The 27,955-nt window shown below is 53.9% G+C and overlaps 1 protein-coding gene across 1 annotated transcript in view; it reads left to right on the top strand.

The window, feature by feature from the left end:
- ARHGEF17 (Rho guanine nucleotide exchange factor 17) overlaps nucleotides 1-26,943 on the top strand; it is a 58,234-nt gene extending 31,291 nt beyond the window's left edge. The window contains exons 2-21 of the mRNA XM_047878969.1: nucleotides 7,043-7,120; nucleotides 12,733-12,915; nucleotides 15,420-15,536; nucleotides 15,763-15,855; nucleotides 16,078-16,254; nucleotides 16,585-16,635; nucleotides 16,887-16,996; nucleotides 17,102-17,187; nucleotides 18,993-19,111; nucleotides 19,499-19,712; nucleotides 20,239-20,312; nucleotides 20,893-21,092; nucleotides 21,253-21,551; nucleotides 22,078-22,327; nucleotides 22,602-22,688; nucleotides 23,005-23,072; nucleotides 23,343-23,491; nucleotides 23,942-24,116; nucleotides 24,231-24,500; nucleotides 25,404-26,943. Coding sequence (XP_047734925.1) covers nucleotides 7,043-7,120; nucleotides 12,733-12,915; nucleotides 15,420-15,536; nucleotides 15,763-15,855; nucleotides 16,078-16,254; nucleotides 16,585-16,635; nucleotides 16,887-16,996; nucleotides 17,102-17,187; nucleotides 18,993-19,111; nucleotides 19,499-19,712; nucleotides 20,239-20,312; nucleotides 20,893-21,092; nucleotides 21,253-21,551; nucleotides 22,078-22,327; nucleotides 22,602-22,688; nucleotides 23,005-23,072; nucleotides 23,343-23,491; nucleotides 23,942-24,116; nucleotides 24,231-24,500; nucleotides 25,404-25,600 — 2,997 coding nt within the window. The 3' untranslated portion in view covers nucleotides 25,601-26,943. The remainder of the gene's footprint in view (nucleotides 1-7,042; nucleotides 7,121-12,732; nucleotides 12,916-15,419; nucleotides 15,537-15,762; nucleotides 15,856-16,077; nucleotides 16,255-16,584; nucleotides 16,636-16,886; nucleotides 16,997-17,101; nucleotides 17,188-18,992; nucleotides 19,112-19,498; nucleotides 19,713-20,238; nucleotides 20,313-20,892; nucleotides 21,093-21,252; nucleotides 21,552-22,077; nucleotides 22,328-22,601; nucleotides 22,689-23,004; nucleotides 23,073-23,342; nucleotides 23,492-23,941; nucleotides 24,117-24,230; nucleotides 24,501-25,403) is intronic.
- Nucleotides 26,944-27,955: the final 1,012 nt, after the last annotated feature.

The raw sequence follows: 27,955 nt of genomic DNA, 5'->3' as shown, positions 1-27,955 counted from the left end.
GCTCTGAGAGAAAGCCAGCTGTGGGTTAACTAGCCAGAGTGATCAAGCAATGGGCCAGAGATGGGCCCTCAAACCACAGTCCTCCTACTAGTGTGGGATTATCTTTGGGACCTGGCTGTTTAGATGTGTCCACGGGGTGTGTCCATCCTCTGTGCTCATATCATCACTCAGTCAACTGGTCTGGCTGTTCCAAACCCTCCCCCCATGTGCCCAGCCCTGAGAGGAGGAGAACTGTAAGCCCCACCCCCAGGGAAGTCCATAATCCATCCCATTGGGAGGGTAAGAAGCAGATGGACTCACTGGAATTCTTGGTTCAAACTAGAGGCAGAGGAGGGCTTGGGGCCCTCCTAGAGGACCCTTGTTCCACCTCCCAGGGGCAGAAGGGGCTCGGCCAGGACATGTGCCCTGAGAGGGGATGTGGTGGCCAGGCAGGCTCTAGGCCTTGAAGGCTCTGTGCTGCCAGTGCACAGATTGCTGGGCCCCATACAGAGTTTCAGGTCAGGTCAATAGGGTAGTTTGGGGGGGAGTTGAGAATATGCATTTCTAACACATTTCCTGGAGGTACACAGGGCCTCCACTTTGAGAGCCATTGCCATAGAGGGACCAGCAAGGGAGTTGGTGCAGAGCACACACTCATGCTTTCATTCATTCTTTCATTCAACAAACTGGCTTAGGGTTACTCTGGGCCAGGCCTTCATGGGACACAGGAGAGACAGATGGGTTCACCAATTGTTTAGGCAGCACAAACTTAGCAAGCACTTCTCATGTGTCAGGCTCTGCCCCCTAATGTAGCCTCACTGCCCTGGGAGCCCTTGCCAGGTGGGGGTCACACCTGTTTTCTCTTTCTACTCTCTTGGAATTCTGTTCTTGTTTTCATTGTTGACTTCTTTGGGATTGTCTGTTGGGGAGTTAAAATTTTAGTTTTGGACATTTTGGACTCCCTGAGGAGGCCAGTGCTGCTGGGTCCATGTCCTGCCCTCTCAGGAGAGGATGAGAAATAATACCCTTGGACGGGGCTGTAGGATGTGGATTCACCTGGTTGAGGGCTAAACAGGGGAAGGTGGCAGGGGGGCCAAGCAGCACAGGAGGCTACAAGGGCCAGCAAGAGGGGTTGATCCTGTGCCATGGGACTGCCAGGGGAGGTTCGTGAGCAGGGAATTGCAAGGTTTGCCTCCCTGTGATGACTGCTTAGTGTATTAGCTAACATCTATGTGCAGAATGCTGTGGTTCACAAAAGGGACATGGACCCCCGCCCTCAGGGAACCTACAGTCTCCTGGGAGGAGATGGTCATCAATCTAGCAATTGCTCAAATGTGTAATTACAAACTGTGATACCTGGTTAAGAAAAACTGAGAATCTTTGAGAGCACAGAGCAGGTGTACCTGGCCTAATCTGAGGATCAGGGAGGGCTTCCCTGAGGAGGTAACATTTACACTAAGATTAATCTTAAAGGAACAGCAAAAACACTCCTAGAAGAGGGAAAAGGTGTCCACCAAGGCCCTGAGGCAGGAGAGAGCCTGGTCTGTTTCTAGGAGATAAAACAGAAATGGTTGGGGGCACCTGGGTGGCTCAGTCAGTTGAGTGTCCCATTTTGGCTCAGGTCATGATCTCTCGGTCCATAGGTTCAAGCCCCGCATCAGGCTCTGTGCTGCTAACAGCTAGGAGCCTGTAGCCTGCTTTGGATTCTGTGTCTCCCTCTCTCTCTGCCCCCCCACCCCCACTCATGCGTGCATGCTCTCTCTCTCTCTCTCTCAAAAATAAATAATAAACATTAAAAAAAATGGTTGGGGCATATCAAACAAGGCGAGAGAGGGATAGAGGGAACTGCCTTGGGCAATAGGGTCAGAAGATCTCCACTGTGCAGGAAACCCAAGGGAAAGCAGGTTTGGGGGAGGGCATCAGGAGTTTGTTGAGTGTGGGAGACCTCATACACTAAAGGAGTATAAGGTCAGCAGAGCTGAGGCACAGCAGACGGATCCCCAGTCAGCTGCAGGGTGCATGAGAGCCCCTTGGTAGGAGGTGGCAGCTAGTACAAAACAAAGCTCACCCTGCCCCCTCTCCTGATTAAGTGGTTCTGGGATGGGTTCTGACATCACCTTCAATTTGAGGAACAGATCCTGGGGATCATGCTTGGAAACATTCTGAAGCATCATCTAGCGATGTGGTGGGGGTTGTAAATGCCCGAACCCCTCCTCATGATGGGGGGTGAGGTGAAGGGGGATAGGACTGGAATTCTCTGAGACTGTCTCAAATACAGGATTCAGGTCAACTGGGTGGGGTGGGAGTAGGCATGACTCAGTGTCGTCTCTTTCCTTTATGAGGCCCTTAATGCTTTGCCCCTGGATGGGAGAACAATGTCAGTTTCCAGAGATGCGCATCCCTAAATATGTGCGCCTGTTTGTGCTGGATTATAGTTGTGTGAAGACAGAAGCGTGTGCCACTGTGCAGCACTGGGTCGGGTTCATGTGTGTCAGGGTCTATATGGGACTACGGTGATGTGTGTGCCCTTGGCCTTCACCCAAACGTGTATACACCTCAAGGCGGGAGGGCAAGTTTCTATGTACATGGGCTTCTTCTGTGTAGATCCGTGCATGCCCCTGTGTGTGCCTGCGTGGGTACAGGTGTGGACAAAACGTGCATGTCTCAGTGTACTTGCCTTTGTCGACTGGTGTGCGCCGACTTACGTCCTCAGAGGGGGATGGGTCCGCAAAGGGAGGCCGCTGCGTGGGGGAGCGGCGGGGGCGAGGTCGGGCCGCCCGCTGCGTGCTGGGGGAGACTGGGCGGCTCTGAGAGGGTGGGCGGAGCAGGGTGGGCGAGGGCGGGGACTCCCCTCCGCTCCCCTCCCCCGCGCCAGCGGCGCCAAGCGCGCCTGGCTCGCTGGGCGCACTCGCTGAGCAGAGGAGGCAACAGCGCCGCCGCCCGAGTTTTCGCTCTCAGATCTACGCTGGAACTGACACCGCGATAGCCGCTGCGGCGGGGCTGAGCCCCCGGAGGGAGTGACGGTGGGAGAGAGGGGGCCCGTCGTCCCCCGCCGCCCCGGCATCTCCGCCCTGGCGGCGGCCCGGCCGCATGCTTCAGATGGTGAAGACCCTGGCCCAGTTCACCATCGCGCTGGAAGATATGCGCGATCTGGGCCCGGCCACCGCCTCCGGGGAGCCCGCCAGGAGCAGCGGTGCTGACGCTGAGGAGACTGGGGAGGCCCAGGTAGGGGGAGGGGAAGAGACAGCCAGGGACCTGGGTCGAAACCTAGAACTCAGCGGATCTGGGCCTGAGGGAGACATGGGTCCTACTGAGAGCGCAGGACTGGGAACTCGGATCAGGCACACCAGCTGCGTGGCCACGGGCCTGGGGGCTCAGAGACTAGTGATGGGGGCAGGGAGATTGAAGGTATGAGGAGCCACGGCAGGGGTGGTGTGGCTGGCAGAGCGCTGAGGTTTGGTGCCACCAGAATGCAAGCTTGGAATGGCAGAAGGGCTGGCAAACTCAACTGGGGTGAGAGGCCTGTACCCTGAGATCCAGCCTCAGCAAGGCCTAGTGGTACTTAGTGCCTGATAATGGATCAGCCTGTAGGCAGAGACTGTCTCCAGAGGTATCCTGGGTTCACAGGCTCAAGAAGGGAAGGTTTTATCAGACTCTTTCCTGCAGGCCTGTTGCAGTCCCCAGGTGTATATATGTGCTGGGGGGATGGGAAGTTGAGGGTAGCCAATTTTGCTCCCCCCCCTTGCCATTCGCTCCCTGCCACTGGACCCGCTGGGCCTTGGAGGTGTCATGCTGTGGTGTCCCCATTCCTGGCTCAGTGCTCTTCTCCTCCAGGGGACGGGGAGGGAGAGGCTTCCAGGGGCTTTTTCCATGCCTTTGTGTGTTTCTCTGGGCCTGGATTCTGATTATCCTGCTCTTCTGGGCTCCAGTGGGGGCTATGGTTCTGTCCCCCTCCCCCGCCCCCGCTCCCTGTGCTGTGGTGTGTGTGTTTCTCCCCACCACCTCACATCTCTGGGCCGAAGGCCCTGGTTCTCAGCTAGGTGGCTTGGCTGCATTTCTTTTTCGTCTCTTTGCGGAGTGTCTGGCCTTTACAGCTTCTTCTGTGTACGTGTGTCTCTGTCTTCATGCTGTGTATATAGGGTTTTAAGCTTTGGGTCAGCATGTCCCAATCTTACTGGTAGGAGAGCCCCCCTCCTCTGTCTTCCTGCTGTATCCCTTTAGCCGCCCCCCCCATCCTCCCTCCCACTTCAGTGCTCCGTATAGTGAAGGTCTAGGGATGGAGCTGTTGAGGGGTGACGGGCTCTGGGGGAGGCTAGGCCTACAGGGCTGTCCCGCCCAGAACAGGTGGGCCCGCTGATCTGGTTGACAGCTGCATTGCCTGTCTCTTGCTTCCCCTGGCTCCCCCACCCCCACATACACTCACACCCGTGTCTGGGCACGTGCAGAAGGGCACTCCATGCAGTGACAGAGAGCTGGCCTTATTTTCTATGCCTCTACCTGACAGCTGAGTGACAAGCCACTGTGCTTTCAAGCAGGGAGGAGGCTGGGAAGGGCGGGTGTTGCAGCGTCAGCCTCCCTGTGTGAGTTACCCCAGCCCTCTGGGCCCATCAGGCCCAGCACCAACCCTGCCTCCCTCAGGAGGCCTCGCTGCCCATGACCCTCACCACTGGGCATAGCAGGGCCAGGTCCAGGGAACCTGAGGGGGGAGGGTGACTGTGCGGCCCAGGGCCGAGCCTGGTCTGGTTCTACTCTAAGGGAACGCCCTGTCCAGCTGAGAATTGAAGACCCAGTGTATGTGGAGAGAGCTACCCTTCTTCCCAGCTCTTTGCTTTCACAGTACTGGGAGGGAGGCTTTATTCCTTCCATTTCATAGAGGAGAATGTGAAAACCCAAGGCAGTTAGATGGCCCAAGGTCACACAGCTAGTAAAGGTATGGCTGGGACCCTGTGTCCCATGGCTAGCCAGTCAGTCTGGGTGAGAACTCTGGGTGCTTGGGCCCTCAGACTGAGCTTGAGATGGCTAAAGAGACTTGGGTCCTCACTCTGTCGGTCAGTGGCTGTGTGACTTTGGGCAAGTCTAGTCACCTCTCTGACTTGACTTCCTCACTTGTAAAGTAGAGATGATGACACCTGTGATGCAGAGCTGTGAGTGTGAGGTGGAAATGAGGTCATATCTGTGAAATGCTGAGATGGACCTGAGGGACAATGGGAAGATTGGGCATCTGGGCTTTTTCTTGGGGGGCCCTTCTGGTCCTTGATGCTCTCCCAAACTCTCCATCCTAAGGTGAGCCCAGCTGGTCTTCCCTCCCACTGGAAGCTGCCCAGGTGTTCTAAACGCCTTCAAATCACTGAGGATAGATGATCTGAGGGCTGGAGGCTCTACGGCAGGGCCCAGTGTCTTCTCACCAAACAGAGTCTGCAGCTGGTCGGAATGGAGCAGAGCCAGTCTCCTCCCCTCCCTCAATGGAAAGTCATTCACACCTCCCAACCCTAAGTTCCTAGCACTGGGGTCTACTTTTCTGAGTGTCTTATTGTTGACAGGTTTGGGGAAAGACTTGACCCCAAGTCCCTGGGTCAAAGGAAGAGGGTCAGAGGGAGGAGAGGCATACCATGAGCAGAGGGGTGAGCAGGGGCTGGATCAGGCAAGGTGAATAGGCCTTGGGCTTGGGTCTACTCAGCAAACATAGACCCTGTGCAGAGCAGTGACCAGGGCAGCTCCACTGGTTGAGTCCCTACCATGAGAGGCTCCAGGGATGGGGAGTGGAGGGATACCACAGACATGGACACCTAACCTTCCATTGCCACATGCAAAGAATATACACTCAAACCCAACAAGCCTTGATGGCTGGAGACTGAGACAGGGTCCAGACAGATGTCCTGGCTGAGTTGAGCTAAGGCTTGGGGGGAGCGTGGGGAGGGGAGAATAAGCCTCAGAGATCTGGGGCCCAGAGGAGGCCTTGCTCAGAACCACTCCAGGGACTTAGAGGTGACCTGGAGTGGAATCCCTCACCAGGAAGGGAAGCTGTTGGAGCTGGTACCATCTGGGAAGGCTTCCTGGAGGAGTGGGCCAGAGGTATAGGAACTGGTGGCAAGGGACAATAGGTAAGCTGGGTCTCAGGGAATTGAACACAGAGAAAGCATCCTGTGTCTGGCTTCTAGCAAAGCCTTCCCATTGAATAGGGACCGCCCTGTCAGGGATGCACACCCTATCCCTGGAGGTGTGGGTGCAGATTCTGGGCAACCCCTTAGGGACTCTGTACTGTAGATCATCAGATTCTTGGATGGAGGCATTAGTTTCTGGGGCTCCTTTTCCCCATCCTTAAAATGGGAAGAAGAATAACATCTATCTACCTCACAGGGTGGTCAGAAGGATGAAATAATGTATAATGCTTAGAGCAGTGCTTGGTGTGGAGTAGAGCTCAGTTAACCTTTTTTTACGAAGAGACCTGGGATCTAGCCTTGTCTGAGAGTGGGTGAACCCTACCCCCACCTGGCTATGTGACCTTTGGCACCGACTTCACCTTTCTGAGCCATCTTTTCTTCATCTGTGGCAGGAGGTCGCAGTTTCCATGCTCAGGGGTGGTTTGAAGCCCAACCTAGTAGGGTCTGACCCCACAGCACGGATCCTGAAGGTGGGGTTTTCAGAGTTGGCAGCTGGAGTGGGGGGTAGGCTGGAGGCATCTTCCTTTGCAAATGTGAGAGTTATTGATTGTTTTGGGTCCTTTCCAGGAGCCCAGTGGAAAACCATGAAGTAAACAGTAGATAACCAGGTCTGCCAACAGTCATGGGGGTGGTGGTGAAGGATTGAGGGGCATACTCTGGAAAGGAAGGAGTTTGAGATGCAGGGAGAGGGCCCTCCCTGCACAGGAGCGTCTGAGCAAAGACCTGACAGAGTGGAGGTCTACAGTGATTTGGGGTAACAGCCAACAGTCCTGGATGGTGGGAAGGCAGGCCTTGAAGGCCAGGGAGAGGATGTGGATAGGTTCTCTGGGTCTACGTGACTGCAGGTGGCGGGGTCTGAGGGGAACAAGGCTCTGCTCACCCTCTGTTTTCTGTCCCCCAAGGACATGCGGAAGCACGTGACCATGACCCTGCTGGACACAGAGCAGTCATACGTGGAGTCGCTGCGAACCCTGATGCAGGTGAGGCTTGAGGCTGGTCCAGGCCCCTGAGAGTGGCCATTCTGAGTCTAGGAGGCTGTCAAACATATGGAAACAAACCCACTTTGTGGACAGGGGATGGAGGCTAGAGAAGAGAGGAATGATCCTGGGACACATCACCCTTCCATGGAGAACCCCTCTCATGTGACTGCCCCAGAGGAGGAAGCCCCCCCTCCAGGGCAGGAGAGATCTTAGAGGGGTCTTAATGAGACTAGACCAGGCCACCCCAGGGCAGGTGCTCCCTCCTTTTACTGTTCTGCCACCTACCTCTGGCAGCCCTGGTGCCTGAGCTTAGATCTGTGACCCACCCCCAGTGTCCCTCCTTCCATTTTGTTCATTGATTGGGAAAATATTTGTTGAATGGAATAAAATGTTGAGCACCTGTTGTGTGCCAGGTCCTGTTCCAGGTGTAGGCAGCACAGGGGCGAATAAGAGAGACAAGCCACTGCCACAGGAGCTCATAGTCCTGTCGGGGACATAGCTGAGTATATGGTCACTGTGAAAGCATTGAGAGAGCACCTGTGAGGCATGGGGTCAGGGAATTTTCCCTGGAGGAGGTGCTAGCTTCTTCCTGACCTGTCTTCTCAGCAGCAGGAACAGCTTGTGCAGAGTTGAGTAGGAGAGGCCTGCACTTTTGGAGGTCCATGTGGCTGGCACAGAGCACAGAGGGTTGGTCCTATGGTGATGCTGGGGGAGCCAGCAGGGGCCACATGGTAAGGACCTTGCATACCAGGAAGAAGGTTTGGGCTCTACCAGGGGCCCTGGAGAATCAGTGAAGGGCTTTGAGCAGGGGCGGCATATAGCCTGACTCATACTTTACAACATCTTTCTGACTCCTAGGAAGGTGGGAAGAGGAGGCCAAGGCCACTGAAGGTGGGTGGGGGAGGAGAGGCCAGGACCCAGGCAGAGGCAACAGGGAGGGAGAGTTGGGGACAGACATTCAGGAAGTGGAGTGGTCAGGCCAGGCATGGTAAGTGGTTGGTTGTGAGGGGCAAGGTGGGGAAGCCCAGGATGAGACCTGGGCTCCCGGTCTGGGTGACTGAAGCACTATAGGAACTCCACCTGTGAAAGGTGGGGCAAGATGGCAAGTTCAGGTTCAGATGTGGGAAGGGCCTGGAGCCAGGATGCATATGAGGGTCTGAGGTCCAGGACAGAGAACCTGGATCTGAGCTGAAGTAGGGCCTGGTAGGCACTGTTGAGGACAAATTTACTCAAGCCACCTAAGTAGAGTGAGAGCAAAGGGTCGAAGGTAGAGCCCTGGAAACATCCAGAGTGTTCATTCGTTTACTCCACAAATCTGCAACAAGCATCTTCCGGGTGCAGGTAGTGTTCTCTGTGAGGGTTCAGCAGTGAGCATGAGTGATCAGGTCCTGTCTCCTGGACTGACAAACCATATGTGAGGACAAATGAGGGTGCAAAAACGCATGGAAAGTGTGTCTGGAAAAACTGAATATTGTTCATCCAGAAAGAAATTTTGACACACACCACAATCTGGATGAACCTTTGGAACGTTATGCTAAATGAAATAAACCAGTCACAAAAGGGCAAAAACTGTATGATTCCACTTACATGAGGGACCTAGAGTAGTCAAATTCATAGAGAGAGAAACATAGAACAGTGGTTGCCAGGAGCTGGGAGAGAGGAAGTGGGGAGTTCATGTTTAATGGGTATATAGTTGTGGTTGGGGAAGAGTAGAAAGTTCTGGAGATGGATGGTGATGATGCTTCCACAACCACATGAATGTATTTAATGTGAGTATACCAAGCTGTACATTTAAAAATGATTAAAATGGCAAATTTTATGATGTACATTTTGCCACACAAAAAATACATTGCTTTTATATGTTAAAAAAAAAAGTGCACAGAAAGATGAGAACACAGAATGGGGGCCTGCCCTGGTGTAAGAGGCCAGGGAGGGCTTCTCTGAGGTTGGGGTATTTAGCTGAGACCTGAAGGTAGTTAAGAGCTAAGTAGGGGGAGAGCCCGGAGGGAATCATTCTGGCAGAGGGTACAGCAGGAACAAAGGCCAGGGGGCTGGAAGAAACCCAGAGCGGTTAGCGGTGGACAGGTGGTCACTGTGGCTGCTGCAGAAGAGCTGGGCTTTATTGTAAGCACATGGAAGTCACAGAAGGGACACAACCAGAATGCTATCTTTAAGAGGTTCCCCCTGACTGCCAGGCGGCCATAGTCACACAGGAGTCTGGCAGGGGGTGGGGTCCTTTGTTGTCCTTTAGGTAGGAGCTAAAGGCATTGGGGTCAAGCAGTCCAGAGTTTGAGTCACTTGCTTCCCTGCTGGGTGATGCTAGCCTAATCACTCGCTTCTCTGAGCCTTGGTGTTTTTGTGTACAAAACATGACTAATCATACCCACGTCCGAGTGCAACAATTAAAAGGTAATGAGGCTGCTCATGCCTTGTTCACAGATAGGAAGTCGACGGGACTTGGGTATGCCTCTCTGCCTTCAAATCTCCTGGCCGTGCGCGGAGGCTTGCGGAACCTGCAGGTGGAAAAGCCAAGGGAGGGTAGTTCTGAGGAGGCCAAATTGAGAGTGTTCATGGCCAGGGATGGAGATGGTCAGGAGAGTGTCAGCTGAACCCAAGGACTGTCACTCAAGGCAGCCCTGGTGTGTCGGAAGGAAGGACTGAGGTCCAAGCCAGGCCACCAGTGTTCAGACCTGGCACTACCTCTTACCCGGCCATGTGACCTGGAGCAGGTTACATAACCAGTCTCTGCTTCAGCTTCCTTGTCTGCAGAGTGGGAATAATAATAATACCTACCTTGAGTGCAGATTACAAGAAAGATGCGTGTATAATTTAGCATACTGCCTGGCAAATCTGTGTGTGTACGTGTGAGTGTGTGTGTACGTGTGAGTGTGTGTGTATAAAATCACATTTAATCCTTGCATTAGCGTTGTGAGGTAGATATCATAACTCCCTCTTCATAGGAGGAAATGAAGGCTCAGAGAGGTTAAGAAACCTGCCCAGGGTCATCCGTCTCTTAAGTGGTATTCTAGTCCATTTGGGCTGCCAGAACAAAAATTCCGTAGACTGAGTGGCTTAAACAAATACAGATTCAGTTTTCAAAGTTTTGGAGGCTGGGAAGTCCAAGATCAAGGTGCTAGCAGATTTGGTGTCTGGTGAGGACCTGCTTCTTGGTTCATAGTCATAGATGGCCATCTTTTCACTGTGTCCTCCATGGTGAAAGGGCCAAGGGAGCTCTCTGGGGCCTCTTTTATAAGGGCACAAATACCATTCATGAGGGCTCCACCCACATGACCTACTCACCTCCCGAAGACCCCGCCTCCAAATACCAGCACGTTGGGGATTAGCTTTGAGCCTAAGGATTTCTGTGGGACACCAACAAGTAGTGATATTAAGAGCTGACATGTATTGAGTGCTTAATATGTGCACTTTACATAACTTAAATCATATAAATCTCATTATAACCCTCATTTTACAGAGGATGAACTTGAGACACAGAGAAATATAGTAATTGTTCAAGGTCAGAGAGCCAGGAAGTGCCATAGCCTGGGTTGAATCCCTGACACCCTGACTGTAGGGCGCTTTCTCTCACCAGCTAGTCTGCACTGCCTGAGCATAGGTGGTATTCAATTCAAACTGAGATTGGACTCCACAGCCCTAGTGTTCTCTCGCAGTGACCACTGCCCCCCAAATTGATTGGTATTGTTCCTGCAGGTCAGGAGCCTCTTTTTTTTTTTTTTTCTTTTCTTTTCTTTTTTGTAATTGAAGTATAGTTGACACACTATGTGACATTAGTTTCGGGTATAGGCCAGGAGTTTAAAATGAAGGAGTTAAACACCAAGGGTAATAGCCAGAAGGAGATGGGATTTGAACCCAAGTCTTAAGATTAAATCTTTCTTCAGTGTCACCCTCACCCTTTGAGTCTTTCTTTAACCCCCAAATTCCCAGCTAACAAACCCCACTTTCCCTGACCCAGCCCCCTTCTCCCAGCACTCCTGCCCCTGTCTTGTTTCCCTCACAATACTTACTGCCTTCTGACATCCTGTGTAATAATTTTGTTATTTATGGTGCTTATTTTCTGCCTCCCTCCACTGAAGTGTTAGCTCCACAAGCACAGGGACTTTTGTCTGCCCTCAGGGCTGTCTGGTGCTTAGAAGTCCGGACACTCAGTAGTTGCTCAGCAAGTATGTGATGAGTGGGTGCAGGTGTTGGCTCCTAGGAGCATCTGTATCAGTTTATTCTTTCCTCCCACTGTGTGCCTGCTTCTATGTGGGGCACTAGGATCCGGACATGAGCGGCTTAGCTCCTCTCCTTGTGGGGCAACAGCCCCTGCCACAGAGAAGGCCCTGGCTCAGACTGGCCTAGGAGCTGTAAGAGGGAGGCAGCCTGCCTGCCTCCTCACCATCACCTCCCGACCTTTTAAGAATGCCCAACCAGGGGGCACCTGGGTGGCTCAGTCAGTTAGGCGGCTGACTTCAGCTCAGGTCATGATCTCGCGGTCTGTGGGTTCGAGCCCCACAGCTGTGCTGACAGCTCAGAGCCTGGAGCCTGCTTCAGATTCTGTGTCTCCCTCTCTCTCTGCCCCTCCCCTGCTCATGTTCTCTCTCTGTCTCTCAATAATAAATAAATGTTAAAAAAAAATTAAAAAAAAAAAAAGAATGCCCAACCAGACTAGAGGATTCTGTTGAGCTTTAGTTTTTCAGGGCTGTTTTATAAAACAAGCCAATTTTTTTTAATGTTTAATATAAATTTTATTGCAATATTGCATTACTTCTTCAAGCATCCTCAGTTCTTTGGTTTGTAGTGATAGTTTGGGCCAGTAGAGGGCGACCTCTCCATGAGCACGCCTGCTGCTAAGCAGGGCTGTGCATTCTCAGGAAATACCACTGATTTGAGGTGAAAAATAGTTTTAATCAGACTGACTGGTAGATCTGAAAACTGTGAGAACGTGCTCAGATAGTGGCACTAAAGGCCTCCCATGCCCCTCCTTGCTTCATTTTCCCGGCAGCACTTCTCGTTTTTGACTTTCTACATGTAATTGATTCTAAGATGCATTCTTCACCTTTTAACATCTCTGAAATCCAAGTTCATCCTATAATAGATGGCATATGATAATTGGCAGAAATTCCTTAAAGAGTTTATGAAATGTGGTTTATTTTTGTTTATTTCTTTTATTTGTGTGTTTGATCTGACTAGATTGTAAGCTCTGTTAGGGCAGGGAATTTGGTCTTCCTTGTTCACTGCTGTCTCCCAGTTCTTAGAACGGTGCCTGGCACATAGTGAGTGCTCAATAAAATATTTGCTGAGTTGGTGTGTGGGGGTCTCCCAGGAGCCCAGTCTTCTTGCTTTCCTCACTCCAAGCTCTGTTTGTTCATGCATCCAGCTAACTTTCCTGAGCCTACTTACCCCCATCTTATGTCAGGCCCTGGGCTCTACAGTGAGGGGCATGGGGATAGGTCTTCCTGTCTCCCTCCTAGAGCTCTGAGTCTAACGAGGAAGATCCAGGAGGCATGGCCACTGAGTTATAGACCCAGGAGATTTCCTTTGCACCTGTACTGGTGGGTTGGGCTATCATCCCTCTGAGGGTACTTGTACTGACCCTGTGGGTCCCCCAGGGCTACATGCAGCCACTAAAGCAGCCAGAGAACTCCTTGCTGTGTGACCCGTCGCTGGTGGACGAGATCTTCGACCAGATCCCTGAGCTCCTGGAGCACCATGAGCAGTTCCTAGAGCAGGTGCGGCACTGTGTGCAGACCTGGCATGCCCAGCAGAAGGTGGGAGACCTGCTTGTCCAGTCGGTGAGTGGCCCTGCTACCCATGCGGCAGTGCTCACAAGCTTGGGCCCCTCCTGGAAGGGGCTGCTGCTGCCATGGACCCCTCACCCACACCCACTCCATCTGGACACTGACCCTGATCCCAAATCCAACACCAGAACTTGAGCAGACACTGGCACTGACTGCAGCCTCTGGGTTGACCTGAATCTAGACACTGCCCAACCCCAGAGCTTGGCTGGACTCTGGCATGGACCCCAACCCCATCCAGATACTGATTCTGATCCCGGACCCAACTCTGGTTACAGCACCTGAATTGGTGCTGACACGGATTCGGACCTCCAGTGGATGCTGATATTGACCTCAACCCTTACTGTAACTAGCCCTTTTTTCCATCAGGCATTTTAATAGGAATAGCTAACTACTTGGCACCTAGGTGCTAGCCATTATTCTAAATATGTTATAGGGGGCTCCTGGCTGGTTCAGTCAGTAGAGCATGGGACCCTCGATCTCAGGGTCATAAGTTTGAGCCCCACATTGGGCATAGAGCCTACGTAAAAATAAAAGTTTAAATATGTTATGTATATCCATAAGTGTAGGAGAAAGGTGCAGTTATTCCCTCGAGTTCAAAGTTGACTGTGTGGCATAGATAAAAGTGACCAATCAAATTTACAGTTAGTAAGTGGTGGAAGATTCAACTCCAGGAAATATGGCTCCAGCGTCCACACTCTACCCCATCCTGTGCTCCCTTTCACCACAAGCAGACTTCTGCCTGGGAGCTTTTCAGAATCCTACAATAGTGATTGGGACCTTAGAAAAGGTACTAGCTTCAAAATTCAAAAAGAACTGTAAAAGCAAAGCTGATAGGCACACCCGGGTGGCTCAGTTGGTAAAGCATCCAGCCCTAAATTTTGGCTCAGGTCATGATGTCACGGTTCTTCAGTTCGAATCCCAATGTAGGATTCTCTCTCTGCCCCCCCCCCCCCGGCTTACTCTCTCTCTCTCTCTCTCTCTCTCTCTCTCTCTCAAAATAAATAAATAAACTTAGAAAAAAAAAGTAAAACTAATAAACATTTAATTCAATGTCTATAAAACCATAACATGCCATTTTCTTTCATTGTTAAATTTAGTATTCATTTATACGAACTTACATTTGAAAAAACTTAAGTTACATTTTGTTATTTTGCCAGAATTCCCAAGAATGCATGATGATGACTGATAAATTGTAGCCAAACACAAACTAAATGGTTATTCAGAGCAAAATAATTTCAAAAGCAAAATTGTAAAAATCCTTCCAAGAATTGTACTAACAAAAAATATATACTACCTATTTTTATAAGATGTGGGTGTTTTTTCATGTGTTTGTGATGATGTGGGTGGGCCTGTGCCTAAGAAGGTCTTAGAAGGTGCCTGCTGACCTGGAACTGATGTGGCAGGAACCTTGGCCCAGCAGTGATGGGACCCCAGTTGAGTGCTGACATCTCTAAGCTATCACTACCCTCAGTGTCACCAGGTTCCTCCGCTGTCTGGACTGTGATGCTGACCAGGGTCTGACTGGAGCAGAAGCCCTGGCCCCAGGGAGGGGTCAGCAGAGAATGCTCTGTGCCGGGATGGGGTAGGGGGTAGGGGCTAGGGGCTGTCTTCCTCTCCAGGTTGCTTCAGCCTGTGCCCTGTAGTACACCCGGGGGTGGGGAGGAGGACAGTCAGCATCTCAGAGACACAGGGATTTGTAGGCCCAGAGGGGCCAGAAACAAATACCACCACAGGTCACCTAGTCCATCCATGGTGCAGCTGAGACAGGAACTGGGATGTCCCAACTCCTAGCCAGGGCTTCTGACCAAGAACTTTCACATTTAGCCCAGCTGTCATCTGGCCAGTGGGTATTAGCCACCAGTTGTGTGCCTGCCCTGAGCAGGGCTTTACTGGATGGAATGGGTGTACCTATCTCTTTGCAGAGAGGAGACTTGTCCTGGGAGATCAAGGGAGGCCAGAGGCCAGGTATAGTTCCAGGAAGAGCCCTAGTCAGGGCAGGGAGTGCTTCCTGGAGGAGGCACAGTTGGAGCTTAACGCTGAGGGTGGGTGAGATTTGGGTGCAGGAAGGGCATTCTGGTGAAGGGAATTACATAAGCAAAGGCCAAGCAGCTGGAATGAGTCTGTGTCACTCAGAGGACAGTGAGGAAGGAGACCTGCCTGGCTGGACTTGGTGGGGTTGGAGACCAAGGATGGAAATGCCCAGTTAGAAATGGGAGAACCTGGTGTGGTGTCCTGGCAGGACACATCCAGGCATATGTACATCCATGACACGCAAACCATAGGTAATGCACACGTGTGTGCAAGTATATGCACACACCTGACCAGTCGCACCTACAACATGTACACACGACGTAGGAGCAAATGCCCAAGCCCTTAGAGACCATATTATGTCCAGTTGGAGGGAAAGGATGTTGGCTTGTGAATCACTGGAAACTAGGACAAGGTGAGGTGGAATAAGAGATACCTTGAAGGTCCACAACCTGCCTCTTCACCCACAGTTCTCCAAAGACGTCCTGGTCAACATCTATTCTGCCTACATTGATAACTTTCTCAATGCAAAGGATGCCGTGCGTGTGGCCAAGGAGGCGAGGCCTGCCTTTCTCAAGTTCCTAGAGGTACTGTGGGCTAGCTTAGGGGGATGGACATGACCCTCCTCGTGGACTAGCTTCGGTGGGGGATTGCTCAAGAGCTCCCAGCCTGGGCACCACAGCCTTAGTATGTGGGTCAGCCTTTGCTCTTGGGCTGGCCTGGAGGGGCTGGCTGGGGACCCATCCCTGGACATTCCCTTGTTTGCATGACATTCCTCACCTGGGTACCCATCCACCTTCTTTCTGGTTTCAGCAAAGCATGCGTGAGAACAAGGAGAAGCAGGCATTATCTGACCTCATGATCAAGCCTGTACAGCGGATCCCACGCTATGAGCTTCTGGTGAAGGTGGGCATGGGGTCCGTGGGCAGGGAGGCAAGGCCTGGAGGATGCAGGGGGCTCTGAGGCCCCCACTTCGTCGAGCCTGGCATCAGAGTCCCCAGGGGTTGGGTAGGAAAATAAGTCCTCTCTGGAATCCACCTATAGTTCCTCTGAGTCCAGCAGTCGGTGTGGGCCCCAGGGCCTGACAGGGGCAGCTAAGCAGGGGTCTGGTCCTCATTCCTACCCCAGGACCTCCTGAAGCACACACCTGAGGACCACCCAGACCACCCGCTCCTGCTGGATGCTCAGCGGAACATCAAACAGGTGGCTGAACGCATCAACAAGGGTGTGCGGAGTGCCGAGGAGGCAGAGCGACATGCCCGTGTGCTGCAGGAGATTGAGGCTCACATCGAGGGCATGGAGGATGTGAGTGCCATCCCACTCCACCCATGCCTTTGTTCCCGTCTGTGGTCACCTGAGGTCATCATGGTCACGTCCACATCCACAGCAGTGTCTGCAGTGTGTTTGCGTCCCTGTCTACCAGCGTCCCCACACATCTTTGTCCAAGTCCATGTCCTCTTCCATGCCGGGCTCTGGCCACATGTCCTGTGGCCTGACAGCACAGCATCAGGAGGAGGGATGGGATGTGCTTCTATGGCCTGGCACATGGAGTGGGACCAAGGGGTCGCCAGGGTCTAGGAAGGAGATGGAATTCAGAATTGGCCTTCAAGATGCGTTGTCTCTCCTGCCCCACAGCTCCAAGGCCCTCTGCGGCGGTTCCTAAGGCAGGAGATGGTCATTGAAGTGGTAAGAAGTGGCCCGTTGTCTACCCACCTGTTCCCATCTCCCCACTTTGTTCGTACTCCTGCTCATACCTGCCGCCCATGGGCCTGCCTGCTCTTCCCCACAACAGGAGTCCCGGGTCGAGTCCCAACTCTGCCTCTGCCTCTGGGAATCAGGGGCAGAGCCCTCACCCCTCTGTGGGCCTGACTGTCCCCTTGGGCACTGTGGGCAGGAGGGTGGGCCTCTGGGCCTGAGTCCTGCCTCGGGCCCCACAGAAGGCAGTTGGTGGCAAGAAGGACCGGTCCCTCTTCCTGTTCACGGACCTCATTGTCTGCACCACCTTAAAGCGGAAGTCAGGCTCCCTGCGGCGTAGCTCCATGAGCCTGTGAGTGGCTGGGGTGGGGCTGGGCTCTGGCATGGGGGGAGCAGTTGTCCCTCCCTGGGCCCCACTCCGCTGCCCAGGCCAGAGCACCCCATTGGCTCCCCACAGGTACACGGCAGCCAGCGTCATTGACACGGCCAGCAAGTACAAGCTGCTGTGGAAGCTGCCACTGGAAGATGCGGACATAATCAAAGGTGGGGCTGGCCCAGGCCTGCCCAGGGCTTCTGGGTGTTGGGGTCCTCCTCTAAGAAGCCCTCCTAGAGGGTTTGAGCTGTGGCCAGGCTGGCTGCCTATCCATCTGCTTTTCTGCTTTGGGGCCTCACTTTCCCATCCAGTAGAAGGCGGGTTGCATGTAGGATGGGTTTGTCCCCCACAGAACCACACCAGACCCATCCGTGCAGATCACCTTTGACTGGGCAGGGACCTAACCTAGGCTGGAGCAGTGCAGAGGCCACAGACGTGCCCTCCACCAGCCACTGACCACCGCACGAGCATCCCCTTAGGTGATGACACACTGCTCTGGTCCAGCAGTTTCACTCCCAGGGAGCAGGGCCTCACTCAAGTCAGTCCAAGCACAAGGCTGGTTGGAAAGATCTGTGTTGTTTGGGGCAGAGGCTGTCAGGAGCTGAGGTGGTTTCAAAGAGCTGCTCCTCCTGCTGTGTGTACATGTGTGTCTGTGTCTCCATCTGTCTGTCTCTCTGTGGTTCTTCCTGTTCTCACTGCTCTCAGCTTTCTCTGCTTCCTCCTTCCTTCTAACTCCTGTGTTCCTTCATGGCCTGTTCTGCATCATGGCCTTTCTCCCTAGCTGCTCCAGGATCCGCAAGTCCCCTTGAGGGGGATGGTTGGTCTGGGATGGTGGTGTGGGCACCTCTGGGCTGGCAGTCAGTTCAGGTCCAGGCTCTGCCCCTAGGCTCACCCGAGGTGGCCCCCGGGGTGAACCCAGGCCTGCCTCATGTGGGCTCCTGTGTAGGGATACAAGCCGATTATCGGTCCCGTTTGTCTCTTCTCACTGGAACACAGGCCAGTTGATAAAATGACTAGGTTAGGTGTCTACTTCTGATTCAGTCAAGTATGGCTAGAGAGGGGCAGGGTCATATGGAAGAAAACACGGCCATCCTGGCAATGAGGGTTATGGGGAGACCGTTTCCTTCAGAAGGAGTAGGAGAGGGGTGCCTGGGCTGCTCAGTTGGTTAAGTATTCGACCCTTAGTTTCGGCTCACTTCATGATCTCGTGGTTTGTGAGACAGCCCCGTGTCAGGCTCTGTGCTGCCATTGTGGAGCCTGTTGGGATTCTCTTTCCCTCTGTCTCTCTGCTCCTTGTCCCCCCCCCCCCCGCCCCCGCAAATAAACAAACTTAAAAAAAAAAAAAAGAAGAAGAAGGAGAAAACCCAAGCCTCAGCTTTTCTAAAACACTGCACTGCTGTCTACTCTGCCTATTTGTGGGTTACTGGTCCAGGGTATACACCCCCAGCCAGGCAGTGCAGGGTGTGGGGATGCTGAGTTGGCCTGTGGGGCCTGCTACTTGGCCCTGGTCAGGTATGGGATAGGACTAGAGAAATCCAGGGCATCAGCTCATTTTCCCTTCTTTGTGGGGGAATTGAGTCCCTTGGTCAGCAGATTTGAGCGCCTGAGGCTCTGGCTGCCCGGCTGACTCCCCTGTGGAGGCTACACCACACCACCGTGGCTTCCCGTGTCAGCAGGAGCCTGCATAAGCTGCAGAGCCGCCTGCTGTTTATTCTTTGTGCTCTTCCAGGGAGTTCTCCAAGGGACCAGCACCCTGGGCCAAGTGGCTCTGAATCAGGCCCACTTCCCTGTTCCTAGGCCTGCGGTTTCCCTGAGAGCTGCCTTTGTTCCTGGGGTCTTGGGGCTTACAAGTGCTCAGCTTGGCAGGCCACTCCCCATGCTGAACTGCAGACTGTGAGGGAGGAGAAGAGTGTCTGTCCACGCCTGACCTTGTCTGCCTCTGTATCTGCCCATGGCCCTCCTCTATTCCCACCAGGGGCATCCCAAGCCACCAATCGGGAGAACATCCAGAAGGCTATCAGCCGCCTAGACGAGGACCTGACCACTCTGGGCCAGATGAGCAAGCTTTCTGAGAACCTTGGTTTCCCCCACCAGGTCTGTGCCCTCTGTCTGAGGCTGGGGGAATGGGGCAGCGGGGGTTCCCAGACCCTACTGAGGGAGAGAGAGCAGCCTTTTCATTTGCCTGAGGAAGAGGTCAGTCATCTTTGTCACTTGTTGGAAGGGGGAAATACAGCCTCACCCCAGCTGAGGGAAGTGATGTGTTCTAGGCCTGAGGGTGGAGATACACCTCCGTCCCTAGCTGAGGGAGGAGAGAGGACCCATCATGTCTGTTGGGGGAGAATCCAGGCTACCTCCTCCAGGGGGGGAGACAGAGTCCCATTTTCTGTCTGAGGGGAGAGGCAGGTCCCCACTGGCATTCCCAGGGCAGAAGTAGGCTGTGGGGAGATGTCAGGGCCTGAGGCCTGGGTCCCCTCCCGGCAGAGCCTGGACGAAGCGCTGCGGGACCTTTCAGCTGCCATGCACCGGGACCTGTCAGAGAAGCAGGCGCTGTGCTACGCGCTTTCCTTCCCCCCTACCAAGCTGGAGCTGTGTACCACGAGGCCTGAGGGCACTGACTCCTTCATCTTTGAGTTCCCCCACCCTGACGCCCGCCTCGGCTTTGAGCAGGCGTTTGATGAAGCCAAGAGGAAGCTGGGTAAGCCAGGCCCATGCTGGCGTCCTCCTCCCAGCACCCCCAGGCAGTGGGCAGTACTTTGCAGCGGTCTGTGAGATCAGGAGCCAGAAGTCCCAAGACTGCTGTGTTCTGTGCTTCAGTGCCTGCTGGTGGGAGGGTGGACTGAGACTCCTACAGAGAAATGTGGGACTTTTCCAGGGCCTCCCCGGCAGGGAGGGAATTCCATGGATAGGGTGAGCTTAGGGTGGGGCGCTACTGTGGGAGTGGATGCCAGGACCCCTCTTCCTACGCCCTACATACATACACTCTGAGCAGGCCTAGATCAGGGAAAGCTATTCATCAGGGTCCATGGCTTAGAAGATCCTTAGGGACCTCTAGGTCTACCTCCCACATTGTACAGATGGGAAAATTGAGGCCAGGGACAAGCAGGACATATCCTACAGCCCCCTCATTCTCCCTTGAGAGACCCCGAGGAGCAGGGGAGGAAGGGAAATGAGCAAAAGTGAGGTGGGTGCTAAGCAGTGTCTTTTTGTTCATCTCCCTACAGCATCCAGCAAAAGCTGTCTAGACCCTGAGTTCCTGAAGGCGATCCCCATCATGAAAACCCGCAGTGGCATGCAGGTACGTGTATGTGCCTGGGTCACGTGGGTGCACGTATTCAAAGCCAGCACATGTTCATGTGTTTTTGTTTTGTGTACAACGTTATGTACATGCCTTGAACATTGTGGTTGCCCTCTGTGTCTTGGAGCCTACAATTCTGCACATGCATGTGAATACTATATATGTGTCACACGCATATGGGTATGGCCATTCATGTCTATATGTGTGGATGGGGACAAAGGCTATGTGATTAGCATGAAGCTGTCTAATTTATGTGCTTGTGTGAGTTTGCCTACCTATGGACAGAGGTTACTATTTTTCACATTTGTTACCCACATAGATATGTGAGCATATTTGGGGTTTATATGTGCATGGATGTATGTGTACATGAATGGATGATACTTCTATCACACAGGCATACGTGCATTTGATGTGTAGAATATCGTGTGTGTGTGTGTGTGTGTGTGTGCACGTGTACTCAGAGGGGTGTACTGGGAATTCACGCACACCCACGCAGGGCCACCTCCCTCCATTCTGCTGGTCAGCCTGGAAAGTTGGCGATAATTCCTTCATTCACCCTGTCCATTGGTGTCTTCTGCAGTTCTCGTGTGCAGCTCCGACCCTGAGCAGCTGTCCCGAGCCCATGCCCGAAGTGTGGGTGTGCAACAGCGATGGCTACGTGGGCCAGGTATGCCTGCTGAGCCTGCGTGCTGAGCCCGACGTGGAGGCTTGCATCGCCGTCTGCTCCGCCCGCATCCTCTGCATTGGGGCGGTGCCCGGCCTGCAGCGCCGCAGCCACAGGTGAGGCCTGGGGCTGTGTGCGGGCCAGCAGGCCAGAGTCCCTGTCCTTTACCCCTACGTGGCTGCAGGTTTGGATGGGGTTGGGCCTAGTGGGCTTGTGGACCAGTGGGGCAGGGCCTTGGCTCCTGGAGGTTCTCATCCCTGCTCCTACATCTCACAGGGACCAGCCTGCCTCACTGAGGAGTCCCCCAGAGACGGCACTGGAGACCCCCGGTCCAGAACTGGACGTTGAGGCTGCGGACGAAGAAGCAGCGACGCTGGCAGAGCCAGGGCCCCAGCCCTGCCTGCACATCTCCATTGCAGGTTCGGGGCTGGAGATGGCACCAGGCCCCGCCGAAGGGGACACTCGCCCAGAATTGGTGCCCTTTGACAGCGACTCTGATGATGAGTCTTCGCCCAGCCCCTCGGGAACCCTGCAGAGCCAAGCCAGCCGGTCCACTATCTCCTCTAGCTTTGGCAGTGAGTGCCCAGTTTGGGGCTGTCAGGCAGGGTGGACTGCGCAGAGGAGGGGGCAGCACAGCAGGTACTGATGGGTGAGGAGGGACCAGCACAGGCAAAGGCATGGATTCAAGTCTCAGGAGGTCAGCATGCAGAGCAGTGGGAGCCAGCGAGGTGGGTGGGGGCTGTGACACCAAAGACCCAAGGGCAGTAGGACAGTCAGGCCAGATCCTACACATCATGAAATGCTCGGTCAAGTAGGGAAGATGGAGTAGGGGGTAGAATGGCCCATCCCCCTGTCTACGATGTGCTGGTGGATTGGAGTGGGACAGCTTAGGACTAGCAGCCTGTAGCACTAGACTGTCAGTGAGCAGAATGACAAGGCCTGAGCTATGCAGAGGCTGCTGGGACAGGAGAACAGCTATGGAAGGCCCTCAAGAGGGACATGGCCAGAAGGGATGCACTGAGGAGAGATGGAGATCTAGAAAGATACCAGGTTTGGGCCTGGCAGAGGTGGAATGGAGGCAGAGACCTTTGTCTCCCTCAGATGAGGAGACCCCAAGCTCCAAGGAGGCCACGGCAGAGACGACCAGTTCAGAGGAAGAGCAGGAGCCTGGCTTCCTGCCACTGTCTGGCTCCTTTGGACCTGGCGGTCCCTGCAGTACCAGCCCAATGGATGGGAGAGCCCTTCGCCGCTCCAGCCGTGGCTCCTTTACCCGGGGCAGCCTTGAGGACCTGCTGAGTGTTGACCCTGAGGCCTACCAGAGCTCTGTGTGGCTGGGCACTGAGGATGGCTGGTAAGGTCAGGAGAGGGGCTGGGGACACTGAGCTCTGCTTTGGAAATCATGTGGTATCCTGAAGCGGAAGCAGGGCTTTGGGTCAGACCTCAGGAGTACTGGCAGCCAGGGCTGCCAGTGAGTCTGAGATCCATAGGGCGGCTCTTGGATCTCAGTGCTTTGGGCAGGCACCTGGCAGGAAGGAGATGGGGGGGGTGGGAGACAGAGGTGGAGGGATACTTCAGGGGCTGGTGTGTGCAAGCATTTGTCACAGGTGCACACCCCTGATCCACAGTGTCCACGTGTACCAGTCCTCCGACAGCATCCGTGATCGCAGGAACAGCATGAAGCTTCAGCATGCGGCCTCTGTGACCTGCATCCTGTAAGGCCCTTGGGTAGTCCTCCTAGTCCAGACCCTTCTACACATGCAGGTTTCCTGCTGTTCATCCAGGTCTCCCTGCTCGACTGGCCCCTCCTTTCTGTGGAGGCTGGAGGCCAGGGGCTTGGCCCTAGGCTAGCTGTGCCTTTCACATACTCTTTGACTATGAGCCAATCCTACCCCTTCCTAGCCTCAGGCTTCCCTGCCTGGAGGGGTGGTCTCTCGGGAACCATAGCCATTCTGTCTATGATGCTTTGGCCCAAGGTAACCTCCTCTGGCCTCCTGAAACCCCTGACTCCTCCTTCTTTTCCCTGCCTAGGTATCTGAATAACCAGGTGTTTGTGTCTCTGGCCAATGGAGAACTTGTGGTCTACCAAAGAGAAGCAGGTGGGAACCCACCCCTCCCCCACCCCCCACGAGCCCCTTGCTGGTGTTGGCACTGTCTTCTGAGCACAGGTGGGGCCTTGGGGCCATGAGTCTGAAATGTGGCTTTGGGGAACTCTCAGGCCCTCTCTGGGCCTTGGTGTCCTTGTGTATAAATGAGGGCACCATTTCATTTCATTTCATTTCATTTCATTTCATTTCATTTCAGGGTGTGGGGGTAATGCAATAGTGGACTGAATTTACTCTGTCTTCTTTATCCCACTCCCACTCCAGGCCATTTCTGGGACCCCCAGAACTTCAAGTCAGTGACCCTGGGTTCTCAGGGGAGCCCCATCACCAAGATGGTGTCTGTGGGTGGGCGTCTGTGGTGTGGCTGCCAGAACCGAATCCTTGTCCTGAGCCCTGACACACTGCAGCTGGAGGTAGCAGTGGGGAGTGGGGCGGTGGGGCGGGGGGGGAGTGGGGACACGATTGGTGATTTGAGGTGAGCCTGACTCATGAAAGTGAGCGATGAGACCATAGGGGCGATAAGAAAGCCTCCATCTGTCCAGGGAGAGCCCAATGATTGATCTGAAAACCTTTCAAGCTCTAAAATTCTCTGATCATGGAGTCATGGAGTTTCATGGGGAAAGGCAGCTCCATTTGAATTTCTGAGGATTGAGTCGGGGCTTCAGTGAAGCCAAGCTTTGATAGGTTGGTCATCTAGATCAAGGAGGAAGGCTGCCTTTGCTGTCAGTCCGGGTGGCTTTCTGGAGAGGTTTAGTGGCAGCTGTAAGGGATGAGGGGGGCACTGGTGAAGCACAAGGCAGGAAGGGGCAGAGAAGGCAAGCCTGCCGGTCACCCACCTGCGCTCTACTTGTCTCCCCAACCAGCACACATTCTATGTGGGTCAGGATTCCAGCCGCAGCGTGGCTTGCATGGTGGACTCCAGCCTGGGTGTGTGGGTGACATTGAAGGGTAGTGCCCACGTGTGTCTCTACCATCCAGACACCTTTGAGCAGCTGGCAGAGGTAGACGTCACACCTCCCGTGCACAGGATGCTGGCAGGTACTGACCTCAGTCCACCACTACCCCTTCCCTTGGAGCCTTTCTGCCCCATCATTGAGGAAGCTGAGCCAGGGCGAGAATTCGGCCTCAGCTCTGGTCTCTCTTGCACCCTAGGCTCGGACGCCATCATCCGGCAGCACAAGGCTGCCTGCCTGAGGATCACAGCGCTGTTGGTGTGTGAAGAGCTGCTGTGGGTGGGCACCAGTGCCGGCGTCGTGCTCACCATGCCCACCTCGCCCAGTACCGTCAGCTGCCCGCGAGCGCCCCTTAGCCCCGCTGGCCTAGGCCAGGGACACACCGGCCACGTCCGCTTCTTGGCTGCAGTCCAGCTGCCAGACGGCTTCAACCTGCTCTGCTCAACCCCACCACCTCCCCCAGACACGGGTAGGTTTGTGCATCCTACCAATCCAGGGATCCTGGGATCCTCTTCAGTCTCTTAAGACTCCCCCGTCCTGCCAGAAGAGGTTTAAGAGGGAAGAAGAGTGTAATACAGAGCTGGAAATGGCATATATGACAGGAAATAGGCTCTAGAAACCCCAAAATAAAACCTCCTAGGATAGGGGGTGTGTGTAAAACTCTATCTAGAAGTGTCACGGTAGACAGGGAGTGAACCGTAAGAACTATAACCCAAGAATTAGACTATGGCACCGCAAGGGATGTATATGGCAGGAGATGAAGGAGGACTAGAGATGATGTCTGGGGCAGAAAGCGGAGTCAGGAAGTGATGTGCAGAGCAGGAAATAGAAATGGCACCAGTAAGTAGAACACAAATGGTAGATAAGACAGAAGTGGCCTATGAGAATTAGAAAGTGAAATGTATTAGGAAGTGATGTACATCAAGGAGGCTACAATTAGCCAAGTCTTGCTTTGACCGGGCAGGAAACCATATTCCCAAGAGGAAGTGGCAGTGGGAATCGGGAAGCAGGGAAGCCTCGGGCAGGAGTGGTCTGTGTCCAGAGAAGACCTAAGCTCCCTAGCCGAGAAAGGGCTGTCGGAAGCAGGAAGTGGTATGAGGAGGACAGTGCATGTGCAGTAACTGAGAGAAAGTGGTGTGGCCCTGGGAACCTATGCCGCTCTTGACTAGAAAGTACAGATAGAGGTAAGTTGTGTGACTGCCAAGAAGTGGGCATTTCTTTTCAAACAAGGAGTTCTTGGCTAACAGGAAGTAGGATCCCCTCAGGAAGTGTACCTGTCTCTGTTCCTTGTCTTCTGGGGTGCAGGCCTTTAGGGGACAGTACAGCCACCAGTCGCCCCCAGGCTAACGGATCCTCTCCCTCCACTCCCAAGGCCCTGAGAAGCTTCCATCCCTGGAGCACCGGGACTCCCCTCGGCACCGAGGACCTGCCTCAGCCAGGCCTAAAATGCTGGTTATCAGTGGAGGTGACGGCTATGAGGACTTCCGACTCAGCAGTGGGGGTGGTGGCAGCAGCGAGACTGTGGGCCGAGATGATAGCACAAACCACCTCCTCCTATGGAGGGTGTGACCCTGTCCACTGTGGCCCAGGACTTGCCCGCCCACTTGCCCTCAACCTGCTTGCCTCTTCCTAGCCCACGTGCAGACTCTGACTGGGAGTGTCCCACCAGGGGCTCACCTGTGACTGTGTGGGCTCCCACCTATCCCTGAGGAAGTATTACTGATGGAACACCTGCTGGCCAGCGGGCCAAGGCCTTTCCCAACCCTCTGGCTGCTGCGGTGTTCCCAGTCATGATTGGGGTGGGGTAGGGGGCACGTGGGCTGCCCAGGACCTCTGTCCCTGGAGCTTCTACCAAAGACACAGCCAGGCCTGGACCCCATGGGGCTAGGGAGGGCCATGTGCAATATTTGGAGGGTTTTCTGGGGACAGTGGGAGGGCTGGGGCAGAATCCTTTCCCATGTACAGTATTTATGTTCCTTTTTAGATGTGTACCTTCCCAAGCACTTATTTATGCAATGACCTGGGCAGGGGGTGATTTGAAGAAATAACAGAAGGGAAAAAACCCTACATCTGCTCTGGGGGCCACCTAGGACCCTAAGCAAGCCTTCCTGGAAGGACCAATCCCCCCACCATTACATACTTGCACGCATGTGTGCACACACACACACACACACACACACACACACACACTGCATGTTCAGGGCACTAAAACATTGCCTCTTCACATATACTTTCCACGGCCTTGTCCTGATTGGGCTGCCCTCCGGTATCCAGAGCCAAGGACCAAGGACCCTCAGTCGTCCAGAACAAGATGATGACTGCTGGGGGCAGTGACTCCCATCTGGGGGCCTCCCCAGGCCTTGGTATTTCCTAACTTCTTGGCAGTGCCTTTAGTCATTTCCAAATTTGGTAACACTGATGGGGACGTGGGCAAGGCTCTCTCCTGGCCTGAGCAGGGAAGAGGAAAGGGCCCCTGCTCTCCATAAAGTTGCCTCCCCAGCCCCTGTGTCTCATGCACTGGCATGTATGGTCACCTTAGGAGTGTGGGCCTAAGAGCCCCGTCACTCTGACCGCTGAGTCCCTCTCTTCACACCCTTCCTGCCAGGGCAGCCCCTCCAGGAAGAATGCCCAGAGCTGAGGGGCTGGACATGGCCTCTTCAACTGGGAACCACTTGAGGGCAGCCTCTTCTCTGCCCCCTGGACTGCAGGAGCCAGTCTGACCCCCAGCCCCCTTGCTTCTTCAGCTACAGCTCCAAAGGTCTGGTTTCAGATGGGGTTTGTTTGGTTCTGTTTTTGTTTGGGGTGCGTGGGTCATTGCGGTCTTAGATTATGTTTCTCTTGCTACCAAACAGTCATGTATTAACTTTCCTTGGATGATGAATTTTAAAGAGTCAATAAATAGAAACACCAAATGATTGCTCCCCATCAGTGGCATAGTGGCCTCCAGCCAGCAACCTTGGGGCTCCCCATCTGATGGGCCTCCCAACACCTGCTCACTTGAGCAGAAGGGAGGGCTTGGAGACCCAGAAGGGTGCTGGGATGCAAAGGCTGCCCCTTGCTGTGTTATCCTAGGCAAGTCACTGCCCCTGTGGGGGCTATAGTTCTTTCATCAGGAAAACAAGGGCTTATGCCAGTTCACTGCTTTGTAACCAGGGCTACGTGTCAGAATCCCTTACAGGCCACATGTGTAAACAGGAAGCGTGATACATAATTGTCCATGTAAGTATACATTCCCAGGCTCCCTACAGCTTCTCAGTCATTGGATCTGGGATGAGGCTTGGGAATCTGAAGCTGACCCAGGCAGTAAGTAAAAAGCTAGGCGACCAGGGAGCCTATACAGCTCCTCCAGGAAACAGTGTTCTCTGCAGCAAAGCCTCATGTGAGGCTGGGGATTCTGACAGAAGCTAAGGTGATTTCAGGTTTTAGAGCAAGGGTAGAATCCAAGTCTGTCTGATTTCTGGTCCAAAACAGTATGTCATTAAAGTAGACATAAAAATGCAGGGGCACCTGGGTGGCTCAGTCAGTTGAACGTATGGCTTTGGCTCAGGTCATGATCTCACAGATTGAGAGTTTGAGCCCAGTGTCAGAGTTGCTGCTGTCAGCATGGATCCTGCTTCGGATCCTCTGTCCCCTCTCTCTCTGCCCCTCCTCCACTGGTGCTATCTAGAAAGAAAGAAAGAAAGAAAGAAAGAAAGAAAGAAAGAAAAAGAAAGAAAAAGAGAAAAAGAATACAGAGGCCAAACCCATGGGGCCGGCCAGTCCACGCAGGACAGATCTCTTCCCACCAGGGTACACCCACGGGGCTGAAGATGACGACCACTTGCGAAGGGCAGAGCATGCCCCAGCTCTGCTGAACTCGTTGGAACGTTTTCCAACCTAAGTGATTAACACTTTACACATACCAGTTGCTGAAGGGGAAATGCA

This window comes from Prionailurus viverrinus, chromosome D1 (genome assembly GCF_022837055.1).
Source record: "Prionailurus viverrinus isolate Anna chromosome D1, UM_Priviv_1.0, whole genome shotgun sequence".
NCBI lineage: Eukaryota > Metazoa > Chordata > Mammalia > Carnivora > Felidae > Prionailurus > Prionailurus viverrinus.
Note: the sequence above shows the minus strand (reverse complement) of the source record. Positions and strands in the feature narration are given on the sequence as shown.